Here is a 26,998-nt window from a genome sequence, read left to right as displayed (position 1 = left end):
AGCTCTGGCCCTCTAGTCCTAGCAACATCCTCGTAAATCTTCACTTTCCAGTTTGATGACATCTTTCCTATAACATGGTGCCCATAACTGAACACAATACTCTGAATGCGGCCTCACCAACTTCTTATGCAACTGCAACATCAGCTGACGATTGTCCAAAGAGCGGGGGGCTTTCCTCTTAAAGCTGGTGATTTCTTGCATGCCCTTCCAAACTGAAGAAGAGTCATTAGCTGAGAACTTGCTCCTCAACTTCTCAGAGTACCTTTCCTTGGCAGCTCTGATTCCTATTCTCAGTTCTTTAACGATTAGGCTATCGGCTTGATGCATATTTGCCCCCAACCCCACCCCCTCCCCCCGATTTCGAAATGGAAATTTTACATCTGTACATAATTATCCCATTAAAATGTGTATTTATTCACAAACTATGGAATTCATATTTTTCAGTATTGTTATCAAGGAAAAGAAAGCAGTTCCAATTGTTTGATATTATTTGATATTGTTTAATATTATTCATATGGAGGAGAAAATATATTAGCTCTAAAACATAACTTAATTTTGCAATCTCACTAAAGATAATCCCCCTTTCCCTCTTCCCTCCCCCATCTCCCTCTCCCCTCCCTTCCCCTCTCTCTCTCTCTCCCTCCCCCCTCTCACATCCCCCCTCTTTCTGGCGGGGGGGGTGAAGATGAAGGTGGCGCGGGCCCAGCGGGCGGGGGGGGGATGAAGGTAACGTGGGCCCAGCGGGGGTGGCGTGGGCCCAGCGGGGGTGGCGTGGGCCCAGCGGGGGTCAGCGATGGTGGCGTGGACCCAGCGGGGGTGGGGTGGGCCCAGCGGGGGTGGCGTGGGCCCAGCGGGGGTCAGCGATGGTGGCGTGGACCCAGCGGGGGTGGGCTCAGCGGGGGTGGCGTGGGCCCAGCGGGGGTGGGGTGGGCTCAGCGGGGGTGGCGTGGGCCCAGCAGGGGTGGCGTGGACCCAGCGGGGGTGGCGTGGACCCAGCGGGGGTCAGCGGGGGTGGCGTGGACCCAGCGGGGGTGGCGTGGGCAAGATGGCTTGGGCCCCGGCGGCGGGGGGAGGTGAGGGGAGCGGGCTCCGCCGCAGCGGCATCTGGTGTTGTGGTTACAGCCATTGGGTTCAGATTCAGCCACTCCCACCCGGCGACGGGAGAATGGAGAACTGGCCGTTTCCAAAGTTTTTTCCGATTTTTTTTTTTTTGTGTGATTTTTTCTTAGGGGGGGGGGAAAAAGGCGGGTGCGATCGAACCCAACGCACCCTCCCTTCGGATGGCCATGACTACAGTCGGAAGTGCTATGCAACAAGGTGTCAAAGTGGGAGAAGAAATTACACCTCAAGATAGTATTACAAATGTCTTAACACAAAGGATCAAGACATAAATCTGGTTCTGTAGCCAGTTCAACTACAAGGGTCTCTGCTCAAATGGAAGCCGAAGCTGAAGTAGCTACTCTCTCACCTTGGCGAAAAAAATTAGATTGAGGAACAAGAACAGCTGATGAGAGAGGCCGAGGAACAAAAAAGGTAGTTGTGGAAGGAGAAAGAACGGCTGGAAATAGCCACGAAGTTGGCAGCTGCCAAGGCAAAGAAGGAGATACTGGAAGGTCAAGGTACAAGATGCGGCTCGAGAATCTCAGAAGGAGAGTTCCTTGGTCCAAGAAGGAGCTGCTAGGCAGGGAACAGCAGCTAAATCAAATCTACAGCCAGAGAATATCTGGCATCTCAGAACTAGTACTGAGTGGTGGATCCCACAAGCCAATTGCCAAACTATAAGGTTAGCAGATTATACTAGCTTTGTCATCCTATTAAAAGCTTCCCAGTAGAGGAAGTCCTCAGGTTATGATAGGTATTAGTTTCTGAATGTGAATGTGAAAACTATATATTTACATGTACGATTATGCATGTGCAATTAAGTTTTTTTGGGGGGGAGGGGTAAAACACGATTAGTGGCAGGGTATAATTACAACGAGGGTACATAGAATCAATCGATCCTGCCTAGATATAATTCTAGGACAACTGCCGATTTCTCACAGCAATACACCAGCGGAAGCTAACGTCAAGGTTCTGACAAAGCCATTACAAGTTCAATATTATCAACAAATATTTGACATAAAATATTCATTTTCTGAATAAACTGAAAATAATAAATGAAAATGAACAAAGCCCATGCTCACCAGAGGGGCTAGAATCGAGCGAAACCATAATGAATTTTTTATCAGATGCTGGAATTGAGATTCCTATCTCTCTCGATATAGGCAACACTGCATCATATTCCAACATTTTATAAGTTGACTTAAATCCTATCTCAGCAATCCTAGAAATAAGGATATAACGATTTCAGTTTTTGCAAGAAAATTCAGACATCAAGACAAATCTTTTGCACATTATTTCAAAAACAAACTTCCTCTCAACATCCTCAACCCCCATTGATTTTTCATCTTCTCTTTAATAAATGATTCAAAAGTAGCAACTGAAATGAGTGTTTCACCCAGACTTGCTCGATTCATTGTGCGAACAGGGCAGATGCAATCACATAGGAAAGCTGCTTAAAGAATATCTTGTCAGTGTGATAACAGGACCCTCATTTTGAAATACACAAGTACTTGCATTAGTTTCATTATCGCTGGCACATGGGCCTGTAGTTCATCCTTTTCAATTCTTTGCAAAAAATATTGCACTAATCAGCTATTAAAAAAGTGACCAACAATGCAAAAGAAACCCAAAGAAGCTGCCAATACAGCACCAAAAGTAAAGCAAATAAATTAGAAATGTTTCTAAAGAAAAGGAAATCTATTGCAGCAAGTGGCAAAAATACATTTTTGTAAAATGAAATCTAACTATTTGTGAGCCTGTCTAACTCCATCAAAGAGTAATGAAGAATATCTGATGATTTTTTATATATGTAAAATTAAGATAAAACTTCAAAGTTAAACTACACGAATGGAAGTGGATATGATACATGAGAATAAGAAATAAAATATACCTGGCAGCATTATCTACTATTAGTCGGCTCTCTGCACGGTGATTAGTCGATAGGTCAATGGCCCATCCAATGTTGTATAAACTAGAGTATACGTCCTTAAACATGTTGCCGGGCTCTATACTGGGCAACTGTCTAATATCACCTAGAAGAAATAAAAAATGTAAAATATTGTGGAAATATATGTAGGATGGGATTGACATGCAACCATGAGGCGATTTAACAAGAACCTCTTATTATAGACAATAGAAAATAGACAATTGGTGCAGGAGTAGGCCATTTGGCCCTTCGAGCAGCATGCAATGTGATCGTGGCTGATTATCCCCAATCAGTACCCCGTTCCTGCCTTCTCCCCATATCCCCCGACTCCGCTATTTTTAAGAGCCCTATCTAGCTCTCTCTTGAAAGCATCCAGAGAAACAGTCATACCGCCCTCTGAGGCAGAGAATTCCACAGACTCACCACTCTCTGTGAGAAAAAGTGTTTTCTCGTCTCTGTCCTAAATGGCTTACTCCTTATTCTTAAACTGTGGCCCCTGGTTCTGGGCTCCCCCAACATCGGGAACATGTTCCTGCTTCTAGCGTGTCCAAACTCTTAACAATCTTATATGTTTCAATGAGATACCCACTCATCCTTCTAAACTCCAGAGTGTACAAGCCCAGCTGCTCCAGTCTCTCAGCATATGACAGTCCCGCCATCCTGGGAATTAGCCTTTTAAACCTACGCTGCACTCCCTCATAAGCAAGAATGTCCTTCCTCAAATTAGGGGACCAAAACTGCACACAATACTCCAGCTGTGGTCTCACTAGGGCTCTGTACAACTGCAGTTTCGTTTTGTTCCATAATTTCCTCTGATACATACAAAGCAATCAGGAATGAGATCAGAGGCAGACACAAAGCACAGGAGTAACTCAGCAAGCAACTCTGGAGAACATGGATTGGTGACTCTTTTTCAGACTGATTGTACTGGAGAGGCGAAAGCAGGAAGAGGAGGGGGGACATGTTCTGGTATGAAAGGTTGATGTGAGGGGGCGTGTCGATTGGAAGATGGTTGGACAAAGGCCAGAGATGAAAAGACAAAATTGTGAGATAATAGACAAGGGGAGAAGAGGTGCAAAATGTGAAGCCAGAAGGAAACAAAAAGTGCAAGGGGATGGGTGGGGGAAAGAGTGGAAAGGGAAAAGGAAGAAATGTGAGCACAGATGGGGCACAGGAAACAGACAGGGCAAAATGAGAGGGTGCGGTGGGCAGTGTTTGTAGGCAAGTTACCAAAAACTGAATAATTCAATATTCATGCCGTTAGGTTGAAAACTACCCAAGCAGAGCATGAGGTGTTGTTCTACAGTTTGTGTGTGGCCTCTCTCTGGCGATGGAGGAGACCGGGGACAGAAAAGTCAGTATGAGAATGGGAATGGGAGTTAAAATAGTTAATAACCAGGAGATCCAACAGGCCTTAGCGGACTGAGCGCAAGTGTTTGGTGAAATGTTAGACTAGTTTTTGCTTGGTCTCTCCGATGTAAAGGTGGCCACATCTATACATTCAGTGCTCTCGATGAGGTTACAGGAGGTGCACGTGAATCTCTGCCTCACCTGGGAGGATTACTGGATTCTCTGGATGGATGAGCAAGAGACATAGAAACATAGAAAATAGGTGCAGGAGTAGGCCATTCGGCCCTTCGAGCCTGCACCGCCATTCAATATGATCATGGCTGATCATCCAACTCAGTATCCCATCCCTGCCTTCTCTCCATACCCCCTGATCCCTTTAGCCACAAGGGCCACATCTAACTCCCTCTTAAATATAGCCAATGAACTGGCCTCAACTACCTTGTGTGGCAGAGAATTCCACAGATTCACCACTCTCTGTGTAAAAAATGATTTTCTCATCTCGGTCCTAAAAGACTTCCCTCTTACCCTTAAACTGTGACCCCTAGTTCTGGACTTCCCCAACATCGGGAATAATCTTCCTGCATCTAGCCTGTCCAACCCCTTAAGAATGTTGTAAGTTTCTATGAGATCCCACTCAATCAACTAAATTCTAGCGTGTACAAGCTGAGTCTATCCAGTCTTTCTTCATATGAAAGTCCTGCCATCCCAGGAATCAGTCTAGTGAACCTTCTCTGTACTCCCTCTATGGCAAGAATGTCTTTCCTCAGATTATGAGACCAAAACTGTACGCAATACTCCAGGTGTGGTCTCACCAAGACCCTGTACAACTGCAATAGAACCTCCCATCTCTTATACTCAAATCCTTTTGCTATGAATGCTAACATACCATTTGCTTTCTTCACTGCCTGCAGCACCTGCATACCTACTTTCAATGACTGGTGTACCATGACACCCAGGTCTCGTTGCATCTCCCCTTTTCTTAATCGGCCACCATTCAGATAATAGTTTACTTTCCTGTTTTTGCCACCAAAGTGGATAACCTCACATTTATCCACATTATACTGCATCTGCCATGCATTTGCCCACTCACCCAGCCTATCCAAGTCACCTAGCATCCTCCTCACAGCTAACACTGCCCCCCAGCTTTATGTCATCCGCAAACTTGGAGATGTTGCATTCAATTCCCTCATCCAGATCATTAATATCCTCATCCAGATCATTAATACGGTATAGGAACAGGTGCTACATCTTCGGTTGCAGGAGAAAGTACCTGGGAGAGGGTGGTTTGGGTGGAAAGGATGGATGAGTGAACCAAGAGTATAGGAAGGAACTGCAAATGCCGCTTTAAACCGAAGATAGACACAAAAAACTGGAGCAACTCAGTGGGTCAGACAGCATCTCTGGAGAAAATGAAAAGGTGACGTTTTGGGTCAAGACCCTACTTCAGAGGTTGCGGAGGGAAGCAGAAAGGGATGTGGATGATAAGATACTACTGGTGGTGGGATCACATTGAAGGTGGTGGAAGTGGCGGAGAATAATACGTTGGATGCTGAGGGGGGGGGGCTCTATTCTTGTTCCATCTGGGGGAGGGGGAGTGAGAACAGAAGTACCAGACACAGAGGAGACGTGGGTTAGGCATCCTAGAAGTTCCAGACTTGAAAGCTTCACCTTGGGAGCAGACACAGTAGAAACAGAGACATTAAGAGTAGGGGATGGTATCATGGCAGGAGGCAGGGTGGGAGGAGTTGTAATCCGGATAACTGGGGGAGTCAATGGGTTTATGGTAGACATCAGTCGATAGTCTGTCCCGTGTGCTGGAGACAGTGAGAGCAAGAAAGGGGAGAGAGTGAATTTCAGGACTGGGTGGAAGTTAGTGGTAAAGTTTATGAAATCAGCAAGTTCTGCACAGGTGCAGGAGGCAGCGCTATGCAGATGTAGCGGTGAAATAGTTGGGGGATGGTACTAGTGTACGTTTGTATCACGGACTGTTCGACATAACCAACACAAAGGCAGGCATACCTAGGTCCCATGTGAGTCCCCATGGCTACACCTTTAACTTGAAGAAAGTGAGAAAAGACAAAACAGAGATGTTGAGGGTGAGACAAGTTTCACCAGGTGAAGGAGAGTGTTAGTAGAGGAGAACTGATCGGGTTGGATCTCTGTTCAAAGAAGAACCTGCCTTCACACCTTCTTGGTGGGATATTGAGATGTAATGAGACTGGACGTCCAAGGTAGCGATGAGACAATGGGGGCCTAGAAATTGAAAGTTATTGAAGTCTTGAAGGACTTGCGGACATAGGTCAGAAGGGACAGGACAAGGGGGGAGATATTAAGATGAGTTCTCAACTGTGTGTCTATATTACCTGCATTCAATACAAACGTAACATAGATTTAACCTCAATCATCATTAAAGTCATATTTAACAATGCAGTGTTCATGGCCAAACTCTGAAAATTCTTATTAAATCACAGACAATGAATTATCAATCTAATCAGTAGCCATTGAATATTAAAATTGTAATCATACAATTTAATGTAACCCCCCTTAACAGCCTTACTCATTAATTTCATGTTATGTCTCTCTCTCTTCGATAGTTCTTACAAAGCAAAACTGAAGCAAATGTCATAACCTCAGATGCAAATGTGTGAGTAATTCATTCCCAAGTCAAGCAGATACTTACCAAGGATTATAAGCTTTTTGAGATTGGCATATTTCATAAGCGATTTTAAAACAGTACTTAAAGTCTTCACCGAGACCAAACTTCCCTCATCAACAATCAAAACCTGAACTTCAGAAAACATCCAATCGAACACTTCTGGTTTTTCCTTGGAATATTTGGCAGAGCTGAAACTCCGCATTACCTGTTTTTGCAACAAAATTATCTTTTAACTGGTAGGTTTCAAAACATGCATTCCATTTATCGCTTTAATCAGTTCAAATAGGCATAAAACATGAGAACTAAGAACTTATTTTGTACCTTTAAAACTATTATGAAACACCTAAATGAGTTTTTTTACGATTTTCCCCTTCTTACCCATCATAATTGTAAGTCCCTATTGTCATTCCCTTGGACAGGTCCCACCATCAGACAAACTTTATTTGTGTAATTAAATAATGCTCATATGTGGATCTACAGTATATTTTTGATGAGGTCTGTGCACTGGAATAATGTTTTAAATTTTAATCAATTCAGCAATTTCAAAATCAGGGACAATTTTGTATCTGTGATATTTTGCAGAAGAGTGTCCATTGCGTAGTACTACGGATAAACAATTGCAACAATTATCAACAAGGTAACCATTTACAAATAATTTGGTATATGTCAAAAAGGCCAAAAGGGACTTCTGCTCCAAGCTGGAGGATGAGATGGATGTACGGCAACTGTGGCGGGGCTTGAATGCAATCACCTCCGACAAGGCGAAAACAGGAGGCAGCTCAAATGTCAGCAAAGCATCACTCCCTGACGAGCTCAATGCGTTTTACACACGCTTTGATAGGGAGAACACTGATGTGCCTTCCCTAACCCCCATTCGCCATGTTGGTATTTCGGTCAGTCACAGAGGCCGACGTCAGAAGATTATTCAGAGTGGTGAACCCTTGGAAGGCGCCTGGACCTGATGGTATACCCGGTGGTGTATTAAAAACCTGTGCGGACCAACTGGCTGGAGTTTTTACGGACGTTTTCAACCTCTCACTTCTGAGGACTGAGGTTCCCACCTGCTTTAAAAGGCCATCAATAATACCGGTGCCCAAGAAGAGTAAGGTGACCAGCGGCACTAACGCCAGTGGTGATGAAGTGCATTGAGAGGCTGATCATGGCGCAAATCAACTCCTACCTCGACAAAAAAACTGGGCCCACTGCAATTCGCTTACCGCCACAACAGATCAACGGTGGATGCGATCTCACTGGCTCTCCACACCGCTCTGGACCACTTGGACAACAAAAACTCATATGTCAGGCTGTTATTTATTGACTACAGCTCAGCATTTAATACCAACATCCCCTCCAAGCTGATTACCAAGCTCTCAGATATGGGTCTGCGCATCCCTCTGCAATTGGATCCTCGACCGTCATTTACAGACCACAGTCTGTCCACATTGGTGGAAATGTGTCATCTTCGATAACAATCAGCACGTGAACACCTCAAGGCTGCGTGCTTAGCCCCCTGCTGTGCTCACTCTATACTCATGACTGCGTAGCCCGACATAGTGCGAACTCCATCATCAAGTTTGCCGATGACACCACTGTTGTGGGACGTATCACTGATGGGGACGAGTTAGAGTATAGAAGTGAGATCGACCGATTGACCAAATGGTGCCAGCACAACAACCTGGTTCTCAACATCAGCAAAACCAAGGAACTGATTGTGGACTTCAGAAGTGGTAGGATGGGGACCCACCGTCACGTTTATATCAACGTGTCGATGGTGGTAAAGGTCAAGAACTTCAAATTCCTGGGCGTACATATTTCCAAAGATCTCTCTTGGTCCCAGAACACTGATCAAGTCAAGTCAAGTCAAGTTTATTCGTCACATACGCATACGAGATGTGCAGTGAAATGAAAAGTGGCAATGCAAATTTTAAAAAGACACCACACAGCAGTAAATTGGTACAGTAAGTTAGTCCCTGGTGAGATAGGAGTTTACAGTCCTAATGGCCACTGGGAAGAAACTGCTTCTCATCCTCTGTTTTCACAGCATGGCAACGGAGGCATTTGCCTGACTGTAGCAGCTGGAACAGTCTGTTGCTGGGGTGGAAGGGGTCCCACATAATGTTGCTGGCTCTGGATCTGCACCCTCTGATGTATAGTTCCTGCAGGGGGGCGAGTGTAGTTCCCATAGTGTGTTTGGCCGAACACACTATTCTCTGCAGAGTCTTCTCGTCCTGGGCAGAGCAGTTCCCAAACCAGATTGTGATGTTTACGGACAAGATGCTTTCCACAACCGCTGAGTAGAAGCACTGGAGGATCCTCAGAGACACTCTTAATTTCCTCAATTGCCTTAGGTGGTAAAGGCGCTGCCTTGCCTTACTCACCAGTGCGGCCGTGTGTGATGTCCATGTCAGATCCTCTGAGATGTAGACTCCCAGGTATTTAAAACAGCTCACCCTATCCACAGTATCCCCATTTATCTTCAATGGCGTGTACGTCCTCGGATGTTGTGCCCTCCTAAAGTCCACGATCAGCTCCTTCGTTTTTTGACATTCAAGAGGAGGCTGTTGTCCTGACACCAGAGTGCCAGATCACCACCTCTTCCCGGTAGGCCTTCTCATTATTTTCAGTGATCAGGCCCACCACCACAGTGTCATCAGCAAACTTAATTATAGAGGTGGAGCTGAACCTAGCCACACAGACATGTGTGAACAGGGAGTACAGTATGGGGCTGAGGACACAACCCTGGGAGGATCCTGTGCTCAGGGCGAGGGTCTTCGATGTATTTCCTCCCATCTTGACTACCTGGGCCTGGAGGTGAGAAAGTCCAGGACCCAGGCACACAGGGGGGTGTTGAGCCTGACAATTCCAGCAGCTTCTCAGCAAGTCTGGTGGGGACTATCGTGTTGAACGCTGAACTGAAGTCTATGAACAGCATCCTCACATAGCCCCCCTTCTGGCTGTCAAGGTGAGAGAGAGTGGTGTACAGAGCCTGGGAGACCACATTGTCCGTGGATCTGTTCCGACGGTATGCGAACAGCAGCGGATCCATGTAGCGAGGTCCATGATGCAATCATAAAGAAAGCGCATCAGCGCCTCTACTTCCTGAGAAGATTACGGAGAGTCGGTATGTCAAGGAGGACTCTCTCTAACTTCTACAGGTACACAGTAGAGAGCATGCTGACCAGTTGTATCATGGCTTGGTTCGGGAACCTGAGCGTCCAGGAGCGGAAAAGACTGCAAAAAGTAGTAAACACTGCCCAGTCCATCATCGGCTCTGACCTCCCTACCATCGAGGAGATCTATTGCAGTCGCTGCCTCAAAAAGGCTGGCAGCATCATCAAGGACTCACACCATCCTGGCCACACACTCATCCCTTTGCTGCCATCAGGTAGAAGGTACAGGAGTCTGAAATCTGCAACATCTAGGTTCAGGAACAGCTTCTTCCCCACAGCCATCAGACCGTTAAACACAACTTCAAACAAACTCTGAACTATAACAGCCTATTGCACTTTACCTGTTTATTTGTGTATATATATATATTCTATGGTATATGGACACACTGATCTGATCTGCATTTATGCCTACAATATTCTGTTGTGCTGCAGCAAGCAAGAATTTCATTGTCCTAGCAAAAGAATAAATCAGGGAAGGTAGTGCATCCGTGGATAACAAGGGAAATCAGGGATAGTATCAAAGCAAAAGATGAAGTGTACAAATTAGCCAGAAAAAGCAGCCTACCAGAGGACTGGGAGCAATTCAGAGACCAGCAGAGGAGGACAAAGGGCTTAATTAGGAAAGGGAAAATAGATTATGAAAGAAAACTGGCAGGGAACATAAAAACTGACTGCAAAAGATTTTATAGATATGTGAAGAGAAAGAGATTAGTAAAAACAAATGTAGGTCCCTTGCAGTCAGAAACAGGTGAATTGATCATGGGGAACAAGGACATGACGGACCAATTGAATAACTACTTTGGTTCCGTCTTCACCAAGGAAGACATAAATAATCTGCCGGAAATGGCAGGGGACCGCGGGTCAAATGAGATGGAGGAACTGAGTGAAATCCAGGTTAGCCGGGAAGTGGAGTTAGGTAAATTGAATGGATTAAAGGTCGATAAATCCCCAGGGCCAGATAGGCTGCATCCCAGAGTACTTAAGGAAGTAGCTCCAGAAATAGTGGATGCATTAGTGATAATTTTTCAAAACTCTTTAGATTCTGGAGTAGTTCCTGAGGATTGGAGGGTAGCTAATGTAACTCCACTTTTTAAAAAGGGAGGGAGAGAGAAAACGGGGAATTACAGACCAGTTAGTCTAACATCGGTAGTGGGGAAACTGCTAGTCAGTTATTAAAGATGGGATAGCAGCACATTTGGAAAGTGGTGAAATCATTGGACAAAGTCAGCATGGATTTACGAAAGGTAAATCATGTCTGACGAATCTTATAGAATTTTTCGAGGATGTAACTAGTAGAGTGGATAGGGGAGAACCAGTGGATGTGTTATATCTGGACTTTCAGAAGGCTTTCGACAAGGTCCCACATAAGGGATTAATATACAAACTTAAAGCACACGGTATTGGGGGTTCAGTATTGATGTGGATAGAGAACTGGCTGGCAAACAGGAAGCAAAGAGTAGGAGTAAACAGGTCCTTTTCAGAATGGCAGGCAGTGACTAGTGGGGTACCGCAAGGCTCAGTGCTGGGACCCCAGCTATTTACAATATATATTAATGATTTGGACGAGGGAATTGAATGCAACATCTCCAAGTTTGCGGATGACGCGAAGCTGGGGGGCAGTGTTAGCTGTGAGAAGGATGCTAGGAGGCTGCAAGGTGACTTGGATAGGCTGGGTGAGTGGGCAAATGCATGGCAGATGCAGTATAATGTGGATAAATGTGAGGTTATCCACTTTGGTGGCAAAAACAGGAAAGCTGACTATTATCTAAATGGTGGCCGATTAGGAAAAGGGGAGATGCAACGAGACCTGGGTGTCATGGTACACCAGTCATTGAAAGTAGGCAGGTACACAAAAAAGCTGGAGAAACTCAGCGGGTGCAGCAGCATCTATGGAGCGAAGGAAAAAGGCAACGTTTCGGGCCGAAACCCTTCTTCAGACCGATCGGGGGTTGGGGGAGGGAGAAGAAAGGAAAAAGAGCCCGAAGGCTGGGGGATGGGAGGAGACAGCAGGAGGGCTGAGGAAGGGGAGGAGACAGCAAGGACTAACAAAATTGGGAGAATTCGATGTTCATGCCCCCAGGATGCAGACTCCCCAAGCGGAATATGAGGTGCTGTTCCTCCAATTTCTGGTGTTGCTCGCTCTGGCCATGGAGGAGACCCAGGACAGAGAGGTCGGATGCGGAGTGGGAGAGGGTGTTGAAGTGCTGAGCCACCGGGAGGTCAGGTAGGTTCCTGCGGACCGAGCGGAGGTGTTCGGCGAAACGATCGCCCAGCCTCCACTTGGTCTCACCGATATAAATCTGCTGACATTTAGAGCAGCGGATGCAATAGATGAGGTTGGAGGAGATGCAGGAAAACCTCTGTCGCACCTGGAACGACTGCTTGGATCCTTGAATGGAGTCGAGGGGGGAGGTAAAGGGACAAGTGTTGCATTTCTTGCGGTTGCAAGGGAAAGTGCCCGGGGAGGGGGTGGTACGGGAAGGAAGGGAAGAATTGACAAGGGAGTTATGGAGGGAGCGGTCTTTGCGGAAGGCAGATATGGGGGGAGATGGGAAGATGTGGCGAGTGGTGGGGTCACGTTGGAGGTGGCGAAACTGACGGAGGATTACTTGTTGTATGTGACGGCTGGTGGGGTGAAAGGTGAGGACTAGGGGGACTCTGCCCTTGTTGCGAGTGGGGGGGGGGGAATGGGGAGAGAGAGCAGTGTTGCGGGGTATGGAAGAGACCCTGGTGTGAGCCTCATCTATGGTGGAGGAGGGGAACCCCCATTCCCTGAAGAATGAGGACATTTCAGATGCCCTGGTGTGGAACGCCTCATCCTGGGAGCAGATGCGGCGTAGACATGCATTGAAAGTAGGCATGCAGGTGCAGCAGGCAGTAAAGAAAGCGAATGGTATGTTGGCATTCATAGCAAAAGGATTTGAGTATAGGAGCAGAGAGGTTCTGCTGCAGTTGTACAGGGTCTTGGTGAGACCACACCTGGAGTATTGCGTACAGTTTTGGTCTCCAAATCTGAGGAAGGACATTATTGCCATAGAGGGAGTGCAGAGAAGGTTCGCCAGACTGATTCCTGGGATGTCAGGACTTTCTTATGAAGAAAGACTGGATAGACTAGGATTGTACTCGCTAGAATTTAGGAGATTGAGGGGGGATCTTATAGAAACTTACAAAATTCTTAAGGGATTGGACAGGCTAGATGCAGGAAGATTGTTCCCGATGTTGGGGAAGTCCAGGACAAGGGGTCACAGCTTAAGGATAGAGGGGAAATCCTTTAGAACCGAGATGAGAAAAACATTTTTCACGCAGAGAAACTCTCTGGAACTCTCTGCCACAGAAGGTAGTTGAGGCCAGTTCATTGGCTATATTTAAGAGGGAGTTAGATGTGGCCCTTGTGGCTAGAGGGATCAGGGGGTATGGAGAGAAAGCAGGTACGGGATACTGAGTTGGATGATCAGCCATGATCATATTGAATGGCGGTGCAGGCTCGAAGGACCGAATAGCCTACTCCTGCACCTATTTTCTATGTTTCTATCTGGGAGACATGACAATAAACTCTCTTGACTATTTGTCTATTTTCTCAAAAAGGACTTTCCCCAATGCCACAGCACCCTGTTTTAAACTTAAACTTAAATAACAGCTTTACCAGCTCTTCTGGGCTTTTATCAAATTTCTCCAAACAGTTCTTTTAGGATTATTGGACTTCAAACACCTCAGATTTTGTATAAATTTACAAATTACATTCAAAGTTAAGCAAATCACATATTGTTGCCAAGTTTGAATAATTAATCTCCAGTCAATAACTAACTAAAGTATACTGGTGGCGAACCATTCATCTTCCCATTCCCATACTGACCTTTCTGTCCTGGGCCTCTTCCATTGTCAGTGTGAGGCCACACACAAAACAGAAACAAAATGCTGGAGTAACTTATGCTGGAGAACAGTCTGAAGAAAGGTCTTGACCCAAAACATCATCTGTTCCTTCTCGCCACAGATATTGCCTGTCGCGCTGAGATACTGCAGCATTTTGTGTCTACCTTCGACTAAACCAGCATCTGCAGTTCTTTCCAAAACAGAATGAACATTGAATTCTCCAATTTCCAGTAACATCCCACGCACTCACCCCCACACCAGTCTCCCCACCCTCCCCCATCTCTTCCTTGTGCTCCATCCAGAAGCGCACCCTTTTCTCCCTCTACCCCATTCCCTTCAACCCCATCCACTTCCACCTATAACCCTTCCTCTGGCTTCACATTTCACTCTATCTTACAACCTTTTTTCCTTTCATCTCTGCCGTTTGACCACCCACCTGCCAAATCCATTTAAGAATAAGAAGTAAGCCATTTAGAACGGAGACGAGGAAACACTTTTTCTCACAGAGAGTGGTGAGTCTGTGGAAATCTCTGCCTCAGAGGGCGGTGGAGGCAGGTTCTCTGGATGCTTTCAAGAGAGAGCTAGATAGGGCTCTTAAAAATAGCGGAGTCAAGGGATATGAGGAGAAGGCAGGAACGGGGTGGGTACTGATTGGGGATGATCAGCCATGATCACATTGAATGGTGGTGCTGGTTCGAAGGGCCAAATGGCCTACTCCTGCACCTATTTTCTATCCATCCCCACCTGTATTCACATCATTTCTCAGGCTTCCCCATTCAGGATGTTATATCTCAAGACATTCCTGCTTTTTAAAAAAGGAATCGGGGATATGGTATAACTTGGTTATTGAAAGAGAATCAAAAAAGTAGATTAAGGCACAGAAGTAAGGTTAAGTTCTTGTTGGTACAAAATTATGCAGATAAATAATTGGTAAGACTTCAGGAAAAAAAGAAAAAAAATCTTGAAGGGAAGCAAGTGGACATAGTTTCAACACATAATCAAGCCTTTTAGGAAATTGCCTTAACCAAAATTGGAGAACGGGAGAAATCAGAAAAGGCAAAAAAGTTGGGTCAAACATGTGAATAGGTATAGAAATACCAAGCAAGGCATATTTACTGCTTTAAATGCAAAGCCTAATTGCTGAATTTGCTGGTGAAATACAGAAGCTATACAAAGAGTAAAGGTTCATTTGTACAGATTTCTGGCCAGGTAACAAGTGTACAAGACTTTCCACATGGATTGAATCAATTATATTAAAACAGGATCCAAATGCTTTATTTATATTTTTAACTAATTTCCTGTCATTTACACTCTGATCATTTCTCCTACATCTGCTGTACATATCCAAGTTAATACACCAGGCTTCTTCATACAAGACAGTAAATGTATGAGGTTTTATAATAATATTACTAACTATATTTAAGATAACATAACTATTTTCAAATATTTTGCGTGCTTCTTCCATGTCTCCATTAATTTGTCTAGGAAGCATGATACAAAATTTAGCCTTTTGAATGAGGCCAACAATATTAGAATAATAGGTTTTCTCCTGTAAAAATTACTGTTACATGTTTTTGGAAGGAAGGTTAGCCAGGCAGATGAGTCTGACTTTACCCATACCTATGGTAGAAACCATGTGTCTGGCAACACTTATAGATCTGGCAATGTGCTAGGAATGCAACACTGTCTGCTACAAAGAGACATACATCAAAATGCATCAATGAACTGGCTCTAGCCATCATCAGTCAGGTGTGTCTCTCCCTCCTTCCAGGCATTCTCCATGACATGCATATGGTTCTTCTTACGTATGGCATGCACAGCCTAAACATAGAAAATAGGTGCAGAGTAGGCCATACGGCCCTTCGAGCCTGCACCGCCATTCAATATGATCATGGCTGATCATCCAACTCAGTATCCTGTACCTGCCTTCTCTCCATATCCCCTGATCCCTTTAGCCAAAAGGGCCACATCTAACTCCCTCTTAAATATAGCCAATGAACTGGCCTCAACTACCTTCTGTGGCAGAGAATTCCAGAGATTCACCACTCTCTGTGTGAAAAATGTTTTCCTCATCTCGACAACTTGTTCTGTTTGATCGTGCACACCAGGTTGATTGCATTTGTCTAAACAGGGCGGACCATGTGAAGGTTGCAATCTCCCACCCCATGCATATGGTTTAGGTTTCTTAGCAAAAAAAGGCCTGTTTTTCATCATCTTTCTCCTTCACCATTTTCATTTTTTCAACCATCCAAACATTACCCTATTCCACCATTTTTAACTCACCGACCACTTTTCTTATTTAAATGGCCTTTGTCAAATATTAAATGAGATATATTAAATGTTAACATCAATAATGCTAGCTTGACCAATTACAACCAAGACTTTTACTCTCTTTTATAGCAAAATTCCTTGGCACCCAAAAGTCATTTTAAGCAAACATCATATTGCCTTACACAAAGTTTCCTAGCTCCACATCATAAATTGTTGATCCTGTAAATAATTCAACTCTCCAGTGACCAAATCAAAAATACACATTAAAATACGCAGGTATTTCTAAAAAATATAAAGCCCAATATTTAAACCTTTGCATAAAGCCTAGTGTCATTTCAACCTCCATCTTGGTGACGATGTGCTTCCCTTAAAGGTAAACTATTTACATCTTGCTGAGCACATAAAAATGTGGAACTACCTGCCATAATATCCTCAACAACAATTACCTGATGTAAAGTATAAGCATTAAATCCAGTTTTTTTCTTTAAAAGAGATGCTGCCTTTCCAGTCGGTGCAGTGAACAACACAACTGCTTTGCTGACTGCATTTTTCTCAACACCACCAGTACGTTTAGTCTGAGTTGTTGGTATGTCCCAGCTTTCAGGAGCAGATTGATCCTGCTCAAGATCTTCACACGCTTGCAAAAGTTCTTCTTTCTCAGCATGTTTTATTTTTTCAGCTGCTGCCTTGAAGACGAGACTGACAATTGTGGTCTTTCCGCAACCACCTTTACCACTTATAACTGTAACAGGATTTTCACACATCATGGTGGCAGCTTTGATCTGCTCTTGATCCAAATTAACGGTTTTACTGTGTTCTGCATCATCCACCTCGTTATCCTTCCATAAGTAGTCGCTCCGGTTTGGGAAGAAAGCATCTCTCAGAACATCCTCCACAGGTACAGAAATTTGCCATGGGGGTTTATCCACAAGTTCCTTTATACAGGTAGCAATTTCTTTCTCATAGTTGTAGAAATGCTCAAGATACACCCGCTTCTTTTCAATCACAATAATCTTTGATTCCTTCAAAAAATTCAGTGATTCCCATTCACTTCCAATGCTGACCTCAGATGGCCGTAATCCAGTCAGATCACCAACATTCACATAGGTGTGTCCCTTATCCCAGCAGGTTTGTTTGAGTTTATCATATATAACAAGAGAGTGTCTTTGTAACTCTGGAATTGTCGTCAGAAGACTAGCTTCTTCAAAAGCCAACAAGGTTGCCTCACAACCAACAAGTCGAACTTCCTTCGTGAGAATCTAGGAACAATTAATGTGTTTTATTAGTTAAACCATGAAATAATCTTTTGCAATTAGACCATTTGTGCCATTTAGTGTTCCATTTAAGCAAAATAAGATGCAACAGTTTTCAGTCTATGGCTAAACAAGCTTCCTTGACAATTTTCAGGGCAGTCTCTAATTCTTGTATTTTTATCTACAATTCTTGCCACACTCTCATAGACTTATCGTTCTACCTATTTTACTGCCCTTTGAGCAATGGCATCATTTTACACAAATTCCATTTGCAAATAATTAGTAGAATCAGTTATCATATCACCACTGAGATACCTGGCTACTGATTGGAGATTAAAAGTAAAGATTAAATCGACAGGAAAAAATAATGTTGTTAATGCGAGTTTGCAGCTCCATTGTCTTGTCGCTAGAATTTAGAAGATTGAGGGGGGATCTTATAGAAACTTACAAAATTCTTAAGGGGTTGGACAGGCTAGATGCAGGAAGATTGTTCCCGATGTTGGGGAAGTCCAGGACAAGAGGTCACAGTTTAAGGATAAGGGGCAAATCTTTTAGGACCGAGATGAGAAAAACATTTTTCACACATCTGGTGAATCTCTGGAATTCTCTGCCACAGAAGGTAGTTGAGGCCAGTTCATTGGCTATATTTAAGAGGGAGTTAGATGTGGCCCTTGTGGCTAAAGGGATCAGGGGTTATGGAGAGAAGGCAGGTACAGGATACTGAGATGGATGATCAGCCATGATCATATTGAATGGTGGTGCAGGCTCGAAGGGCCGAATGGCCTACTCCTGCACCTATTTTCTTTGTTTCTAAGCCAAATAATTCTCCCGCTGATTTACTTCAGCTTTTTGTGTCTATCTTCAGTTGAAACCAGCATCTGCAGTTCCTTCTTACACAATTCAACATTTACCCTAGAAAACCAATAACTAAGCTCCTGATGAGAAACAAGACACAGAATCAAGAATGAATAGTGTATTTTGAAGGTGGGTGAGGGGAGTGAACTTACAGAACTGAATCCAAGCTTCCACACTTCCGTACAAATCATCTGGTCCAGGCTCCGGAGTGTATTGTCGTCCATCTTCAAAATACGCAAAAAGTGCCGTGGCAGAAGTTGTGGCAGATACTTCATCAAACTTTGGAACTTCACAGCCTTCTGCACATTCTGACCTTCAACTAAATTCTCAGTAATTATCTTACATTTCAAATGTTATTTTACACACATATTTAAGTTAAATTAACATTAACATAACAACCCATTAGGTTCAGTCCTGTGACATTACTAAAAGTTTATTTCTATGGAATACATTGGATGTTTTACAATTTTAAGTACATCAATGCAAATTGTCATCTTCAATAAAACCAATAATCCTAATCATATGTAGCTATATTGTAGTTTCCATGTTGTTATCTTGCCATATTGTCTTAGGCAAGTCAATATCAGATAATGGGAGAGTGATCAGTTCTACCTACCCCCGAGTTCAGAAGAACAAGAGAAAATCTCATAGAAACAATTTGTTTTTAAAATGGGCGTATATTGAGGGGATGTTAGCTCTACCTGAAGAGGCTAGAACTAGCATTCAGTCTCAGAAATAGAGAAGAGAACTTCATATGCCTATAGTTGTGAATCCCTGTGTAAACACATAATTGTTCAGTAAATTCAAGACTGATTTATGAAAGGGAATCAAGAGATAATGGAAATAGAATGGCACGGTGGGTTTGGGGCATATTTGCATTGAATGAGAGTCGGCTCAAAAGATCAAATTACCTACTTCTGCACCTTACGTTCAGCTATATTCCACAGCCTGGGAATACCTAGTAATCACTAGGAATACTAGTAATAGGAATGGGCTATTTAGTCCATCAGGTTTGTTCCTTCATTCACAGTAGCCACAGCATTTTTGAACATCCTCCAGGTCATTTAGTAAGACTTCACCTTGTGCACCTAACCATTTAGCCAAAGTTATACACACAGGAATACCCATGTGGTAATTGATAATCTCTTTAACAGGGTTGGCCAATTTATCATCAGGAAATGGTAATTGTTGTCACTGCTTTATTAGAAAAACTTTATGAATGTGAAAATCTATATTAAATGGTATTAATTTGAGTGTTTGGTAAATTTGAAATGTGTTCCATTTCACAAACATCCATTGAACCTTTAGAAAAAACCTACTGAGGTGTATGAATAGTATTATAGACAATAGACAATAGGTGTAGGAGTAGGCCATTCGACCCTTCGAGCCAGCACCGCCATTCAATGTGATCATGGCTGATCATCCCCAATCAGTACCCCGTTCCTGCCTTCTCCCCATATCCCCTGACTCCGCTATTTTTAAGAGCCCTATCTAGCACTCTCTTGAAAGCATCCAGAGAACCTGCCTCCACCGCCCTCTGAGGCAGAGAATTCCACAGACTCACCACTCTCTGTGAGAAAAAGTGTTTCCTCGTCTCCGTTCTAAATGGCTTACTCCTTATTCTTAAACTGTGGCCCCTGGTTCTGGACTCCCCCAACATCGGAAAGATGTTTCCTGCCTCTAGCGTGTACAAGCCCTTAACAATCTTATATGTTTCAATGAGATTCCCTCTCATCCTTCTAAACTCCAATGTGTACAAGCCCAGCTGCTCCATTGTCTCAGCATATATATGACAGTCCCGCCATCCCGGGAATTAACCTTGTAAACCGACGCTGCACTCCCTCAATAGCAAGAATGTCATTCCTCAAATTAGGGAACCAAAACAGCACACAATACTCCAGGTATTATAAGCTGCAACTTTATATAAATACTCGTATTGTTTTATTATTCTTCAGTTTCATACAATTTAATGACAATAAGAATCTCCAAAATGTTGCTAAAACTGGCAAAAGGGTACATTAAAGGTAACCATGCTTACCTGAACTAGATATGTAGGTAATAATGGAGTTTGCAAAACCATTTTTGTTTTCATCCTTCTCCTCATCTGCAATTTGTTGTAAAATGCTGAATAATTTTGAAAATTGAAGATTGTCGAAGCGAGGGAAATAATCAAAAAATTCTGTTATGCAATCTGAGTGGACGCAGCATTTTGTTAAGAAAAGGCTGATGATGCTCTTTCCATTTTGGTCCGTGAGAGCATAAGAAGGATACCCTTGTAAATACCATTTTTTCTGATGACAACGGATTTTTGCAGTCAATTTCCACCAGGGAGAAGTCAAATGAAATCGTCCAAACACCTCGTAGGTTTCACTAGATCCAAAGTCTTTGATTTTAACTAAAAGAAGAATGATAAATGGGTTGTATGAATACATTTTTCTATTTATCCTCTTTCAACAACCGTTTCTCATACATGTCTGTTTTCTCAAAGGAAATGAAAGCATTTTTTTAAATGTGTTCGCTCTACATTAATTCATCACATATTATGATGTGCATATTTAACTTTGGTCCAAATGAAGCTTTGCTGCCAATAGTTTTGTCTCTGTAAAGCTTTAGCTTCTTTCCTAGATACATAGACAAATAGGTGCAGGGGTATGCCATTTGGCCTTTCGATCATCTAAAATCAGTACACCGTTCCTGCTTTTTCCCCATATCCTTTGATTCCTTTAGGCCCAAGAGCTAAATCTAACCCTCTTGAAAACATCCAGTGAATTGGCCTCCACTGCCTTCTGTGGCAGAGAATTCCACAGATTCACAACTCTCTGCATGAAAAGGTTTTTCCATCTCAGTCCTAAATAGCCTACTCCTTATTCTTAAACTGTGACCCCTGGTTCTGCTCTCCCCCAACATCGGGAACATTTTTCCTGCATCTAGCCTGTCAAATCCATTAAGAATTTTATATGTTTCTATAAGATCCCCTCTCGTCCTTCTAAATTCCAGTGAATACAAGCCCAGTCGACTCATTCTTTCATCATATGTTAGTCCCGCCATCCCAGGAATTAACCTGGTGAACCTACAATAGCTCCCTCAATAGCAATAATGTTCTTCCTCAAATTAGGAGACCAAAATTGCACACAATACTCCAGGTGCGGTCTCACCGGCAATTGAACTTAATTCTCTGATTACTGGGCCCAATATACTGTATGACAAATGCATTTTAGCTTATATCAAATAGCAGTCCAAGGAATAAAGAATTTTAATGCTTGAGAAAATACAATATGTCTGCCAGCCCATAGATTCCTCCACTCATAACGGCCCTACATCCAGTTTCAAAAGCTCCCTATAAATTACAATTCCCTAAATATTAAGAAGCAGTCATTTTTAGCTGAAAGAAGATTTACATTTTTATTTTAAAAATGTATCTGAAACTTAAATTCTATTTTTATCATACACATTTTTAATGCCATCAGTTAAGTCACTTTAAAAATTGCAAGGCTTTCGCAATTGTAGGTTCCCGAGCGAAATGCACCTATTGACGCGAATGATAGCTAAAGGAGTCATGACTTCAATTTTCAACCTTGGAAAAATATGCAATATTACTGTAGTGTTTTCGCAGCTCTGATTGCTTAAACCAGTTTCAGAGGACTCAACATCCCATTTACAGAATATGATAATCAATTCAGAGGAAACTTGAGTGCAACTTTCGGTCTGCGGAACAAACACACAAATGGGTACATTGCCATAAATAAAATTCCATCCGCTCTTGCAGTGGGATTCCTTGTGGCTACTGGCTCATGTGTATGGTCAGCTGTTAGCCATTCATCATAAGCCATCCACGAGACTAGTGGCTACTCAAAATTGAGACAATCTCCTTCAGTCATTAATGAAAATTTGGCCATGCCAGCTGAGTCCAGGTGTTTAGTATCAATCTGATCCTGCCAAACTTATGTGAGTTAACCAGACTTTATAATCTATCCTTTATGCGAGTTAACCAGACTTTATAAGGTAGCAATTACAAGTGCACCGGTTATCAGGCACGGCGGAACATGTGCATTACAAAGATTCTCACACTTGCGTCTGTCTCAACAGCTGTTGCATTCAGATACCACTCCAGAAAACCTCTGCAATAAAAATCCATACTGACGAGCAGAGGAAATTAAAGTGAGTCATTGGCTATGTTGGTGATACAATATTATAGAGCACAGAAAGCACAACAAGGCAGTGAAGATGTTGCTGTTATCCTCTTCATTCAAGGAAGACACCACTAATGATTCAGGCTGAGGGAATGGGACTACCCAAAGGCTCCCAGACTCAAAAAAAAAAGTAATGTATCTTTCACATATCTGTCAATCAAATCTTTACTAGTTCAGATCCTGTGGTGACAGGTAAATGGTGAAGCGACAGGTGAAAATGACCATTGGCATTTAATGTCACATCATAGACATCATGGGAGTGATGGATGTCATTTACTGTGCTAACAGAAATGATCGACAGGGAGGGGTCCAGAAAGAGAAAACATGAAGATCATGAATTCATATGTTTTGAATATTTTATTGTCACATGTGACAAGGCACAGTGAAATTCTTTGCTTGCATATCCAAGGAATGCAAATAGTCGCCCATAAAGGGTGCTTCCAAAGTACCCTCGTGCCAGATCCCCCTTTGTTCTTCACCCCCTTGGGATAATTTCCCCCTTGCTTTGGGATAATTTCTCGCAAAGCAACATCTGGCCAAATTACCATAGCTGATTCAGATCATCTTCATGCCTCTCAAGTCTTTAAAGATTTCCCCTCAGCTCAAACCCATACCCTCTTGAATTTGACATTTCCACCCTGCGGGGGAAAATAATTCTATCTATGCCTCCTTTATATCAGTCAACTCCTGCCCCACCCCCTACAAAACTCTCCCCATTATAATTTTCAGTGCCAAAGCCACGTTATCTGCTCATGTCTCAGGACACAGAAGTTGAAAAAAAAGTAAGTTTATTTATTTTCACATTAATTCTGAAAGAGTAAATATTATTCCATCTCAAAATTTTGGGTAGAGCTTCTTTAAACCAATTTTCCTAAAGTTGAAGGGCTGTGGCATAGAGGGTTCACTTTATTTTATTTGAAGAGTTTGGTCAGGTTGTAATAAACTGGAATGTGTTGCTCTGGGAACCTCACTGGTGCAAAGGAGGAACTTTAAGTTTCAATATAAACTTAAAATGTTATTTTTCTATCTGTAGATGCTGCTCTAATCCACTGAACTCTTCCTGCTTCCTGGTTTGATACACATCCTCTTCAGCGGTAGTGGGTAGTCAAATATCAGGCATGCACAAAATGCTGGAATGACTGACCCCACCGAGTTACTCCAGGGCTTTGTGTAAACCAGCATCTCCAGTCCCTTGTGCCTGCATCAGACATGTACCATTGGCAGCAACAGCAATGATTTTCTGATGAAGGCTGTATCTTACTTATTGTATGCATGCAAATAACATACAAGGAAGAGACTCATGGCACTCAATTATATTCCTTATTCATTACGACACTCATAGTGGTTAGCTATACTTATTGGGCCCATGCCAGCTCCCAAGATAACTTTCCCAAACCTCCCTCTTAGTTACCCATTGCCCTGCATTTTATTCTTTGCCATAGCTATCAACCCCACTGTAATTCTGTTGGTACTGTATCAACACCAAGGGGTCATTTATAGTAACCAATGACACACTCATTTCACACCTGCCATGAGGAAGGTGGTATAGGGAGGTTTCACAGCAGTTGGGTCACGACCCATGACCCGTACTGTTGCTACGCTACTCCAACTGGACTACACGCGATGAACTGCAGGTAGGCACTTACCATTGTTTCCAGCGTAGCGGGCCTGTTAAAACATGCTGAAATTATCCATTTTTGTGCTGTAAATAATTATGTAAATCAGGATAAGCGCGAGAGACATTTAGCCTACTTCAGAATTCCAAAAGTGAGGAGAAATGACAGTAGATAGAAGCGAGAGCTGAAGGGACAACAACAGCCCGAGTGCTTGGTGAACATTGGCCGTTTGCTCACTGAATTTCATCAACTAAGGCATTATTTCTGTTTTTTCTTGATTCCTTTGGCATCCAAAAAGTTTCAGAAGTGATAAATCTGGCTGTAAAATTTTTTAATCGCCCTTGGTTCTCAAGTGGGTTTTTACATACAAAAAGAAAACACTTCCGAAGGAAAATTTACAGCCAGATTTATCACTTCTGAGACTTTTTAGATACCAAAGGAATCAAGAAAAACCACAAATAATGCCTCACTGTTGATGAAATGCAGTGAGCAAACACGATAATTCCCAATATTTTCAATTCCAATATCTGCACAGCCAATGTTCCTCAAGCACTTTAGCTGTTGTTGTCCCTTCAGCTCTCACTTCTCTTTACCTTCATTTCGCTTCACTTTTGGAATTCTAAAGTTGAGTACATGTCTCTCACACTTACCCCGATTTCCACAATTCTTTACAGCGCAAAAATTCAACATTTTGGCATTTTTTAACAGGTAGGAAAGTACGCGTTTCTTGCATTAATAACATATAGGGGGGTTGCACGTAAGGTCACTGGGTCATAGGGCTTGACACACGGAGCCGATCAATCCATCTGGAGGACATCCATAACACCCGGTATATGTTATTAATGCAAGAAAACCGTACTTTCCTACCTGTTAAAAACCACCAAAATGTTGAATTTTTGCGCTGAAAAAAATTGTGGAAGTCGGGGTAAGTGTGAGAGACATGTACCCAACTTTACAATTCCAAAAGTGAAGCGAAATGAAGGTAAAGAGAAGTGAGAGCTGAAGGGACAACAACAGCTAAAGTGCTTGGCGAACATTGGCTGTGCAGATATCGGAATTGAAAATATTGGGGATTATCGCGTTTGCTCACTGCATTTCATCAACAGTAAGGCATTATTTGTGGTTTTTCTTGATTCCTTTGGTATCTAAAAAGTCTCAGGTGATAAATCTGGCTGTAAAATTTTCTTCAGATGCATTTTCATTTTGTATGTAAAAACCCACTTGAGAACCATGGGCGATTTAAAAAATATACAGCCAGGTTTATCACTTCTGAGACTTTTTAGAGGAAACAATGGTAAATGCTTACTTGCAGTTCATCGCGTGTACTCCACTTGGAGTAGCGTAGCAACAGTACGGGTCATGGGTCGTGACCCGACTGCCATGAAACCTCCCTATACTGGAGGTTAGGGATGTCCTCCAGATGGATTGAGCGGCTCCGTGCGTCAAGCCGTATGACCCAGTGACCTTACGTGCAACCCCCCTATAGGAGGCTGAAAACTGTAACGTCTAGGTTCAGGAGCAAATTCTTTCCTGCAACCATCAGGCATTAAAACAATACAATCCCCAAATAAGCTTAGAACTACACAGACTAGTGGGCATTGTTTTTATCTTTGCACTATTATATATATACTGAACTCTTGTTGTTCATGATGGTGTTTACAGAGTACTATATTTAATGTTTTAGTGTCCTGCTGCAAGTGAGAATTTCATTGCTCCATTTCAGGACATATGACAATTGGACACTCTTCACCCTGGACTCTTGAGAACATCCAAACTCCACACAAACATGACTAAACGCGGAGCCGTTGGGCAAGGCCTCCAATTGCCGGGCCGGTCCAACTACTATTATCAGTGGAAAGACTAACAATTGCAAATTAAAAAGCTCCTGCACTTGAAAAATACACTTCAACAGTAAACTAAATGTAAGCTAAGTATCAATATTTTACCGAACCGCCCGACCACAGATGAGGCGTTGACAGAGTTGGCACCGAGGGAAACATTTATCATGTCGTTGAGGTCGAGGAACTGCAAGTCCTCCTCGGGTTCTTGGTTCTCCTCGCTGTCCGAATCTGCCTCCGACTCTTTGTCTTTTCGTGGTTCGATGTAACCCTCAACGATGATACATGAGCGAGCTTGAGCAGCCATGACTCGCCGCTGCTAGTGAACTCAACTCTGGCGCCAGCACAGGTACTAGTATCGTTGGGTGCCAGCTAACGTAGGATCCCGAACTGACTCTGACGTAGCCAGAGCATAGAGCCACTCACTCCTCTGCAGCTTCAGCTTCCTTCCTTCCTTCCACTCTCTTCCAATGTTGCTCCACCTCCCGTCCCGCCTCATTCGCATCACGGACACAGGAATTATCGTTTTATTTTGTAAATCACAATTGTTAGCATTTCACTGGTTGTACAGACTACCGCGGCAGCCTGAAAACAAGTCTTTCTTGGGAATTATGCGAACATCAAATAAACTTTGAACTACATACTGTAGATTATTATTGCACTACTATTGTTTGTTTTTTGTGCGTTCACATTGTATGTGTGTGAGCCCAGTGCGTGTGCATGTGTGTATATATATATATATATATATATATATATGTGTGTGTGTGTGTGTGTGTATATATATATATATATATATATATATATATATATATGTGTGTGTGTGTGTGTGTGTGTATATATATATATATATATGTGTGTGTGTGTGTGTGTGTATATATATATATATATATATATGTATTTG

At 43.0% G+C, this 26,998-nt stretch overlaps 1 protein-coding gene across 1 annotated transcript in view; it reads right to left on the bottom strand.

Moving 5' to 3' along the window:
- The window catches only part of LOC116984140 (DNA helicase B-like), a 45,966-nt gene extending 19,441 nt beyond the window's left edge, over positions 1-26,525 (bottom strand). The window contains exons 1-7 of the mRNA XM_033038261.1: positions 26,206-26,525; positions 20,492-20,848; positions 18,606-18,772; positions 16,792-17,604; positions 7,059-7,239; positions 2,993-3,134; positions 2,184-2,323 (exon numbers count right to left, since the gene is read on the bottom strand). Coding sequence (XP_032894152.1) covers positions 2,184-2,323; positions 2,993-3,134; positions 7,059-7,239; positions 16,792-17,604; positions 18,606-18,772; positions 20,492-20,848; positions 26,206-26,404 — 1,999 coding nt within the window. The 5' untranslated portion in view covers positions 26,405-26,525. The remainder of the gene's footprint in view (positions 1-2,183; positions 2,324-2,992; positions 3,135-7,058; positions 7,240-16,791; positions 17,605-18,605; positions 18,773-20,491; positions 20,849-26,205) is intronic.
- Positions 26,526-26,998: the final 473 nt, after the last annotated feature.

The sequence above is a fragment of the Amblyraja radiata genome, chromosome 19 (assembly GCF_010909765.2).
Source record: "Amblyraja radiata isolate CabotCenter1 chromosome 19, sAmbRad1.1.pri, whole genome shotgun sequence".
Lineage (NCBI taxonomy): Eukaryota > Metazoa > Chordata > Chondrichthyes > Rajiformes > Rajidae > Amblyraja > Amblyraja radiata.
Note: the sequence above shows the minus strand (reverse complement) of the source record. Positions and strands in the feature narration are given on the sequence as shown.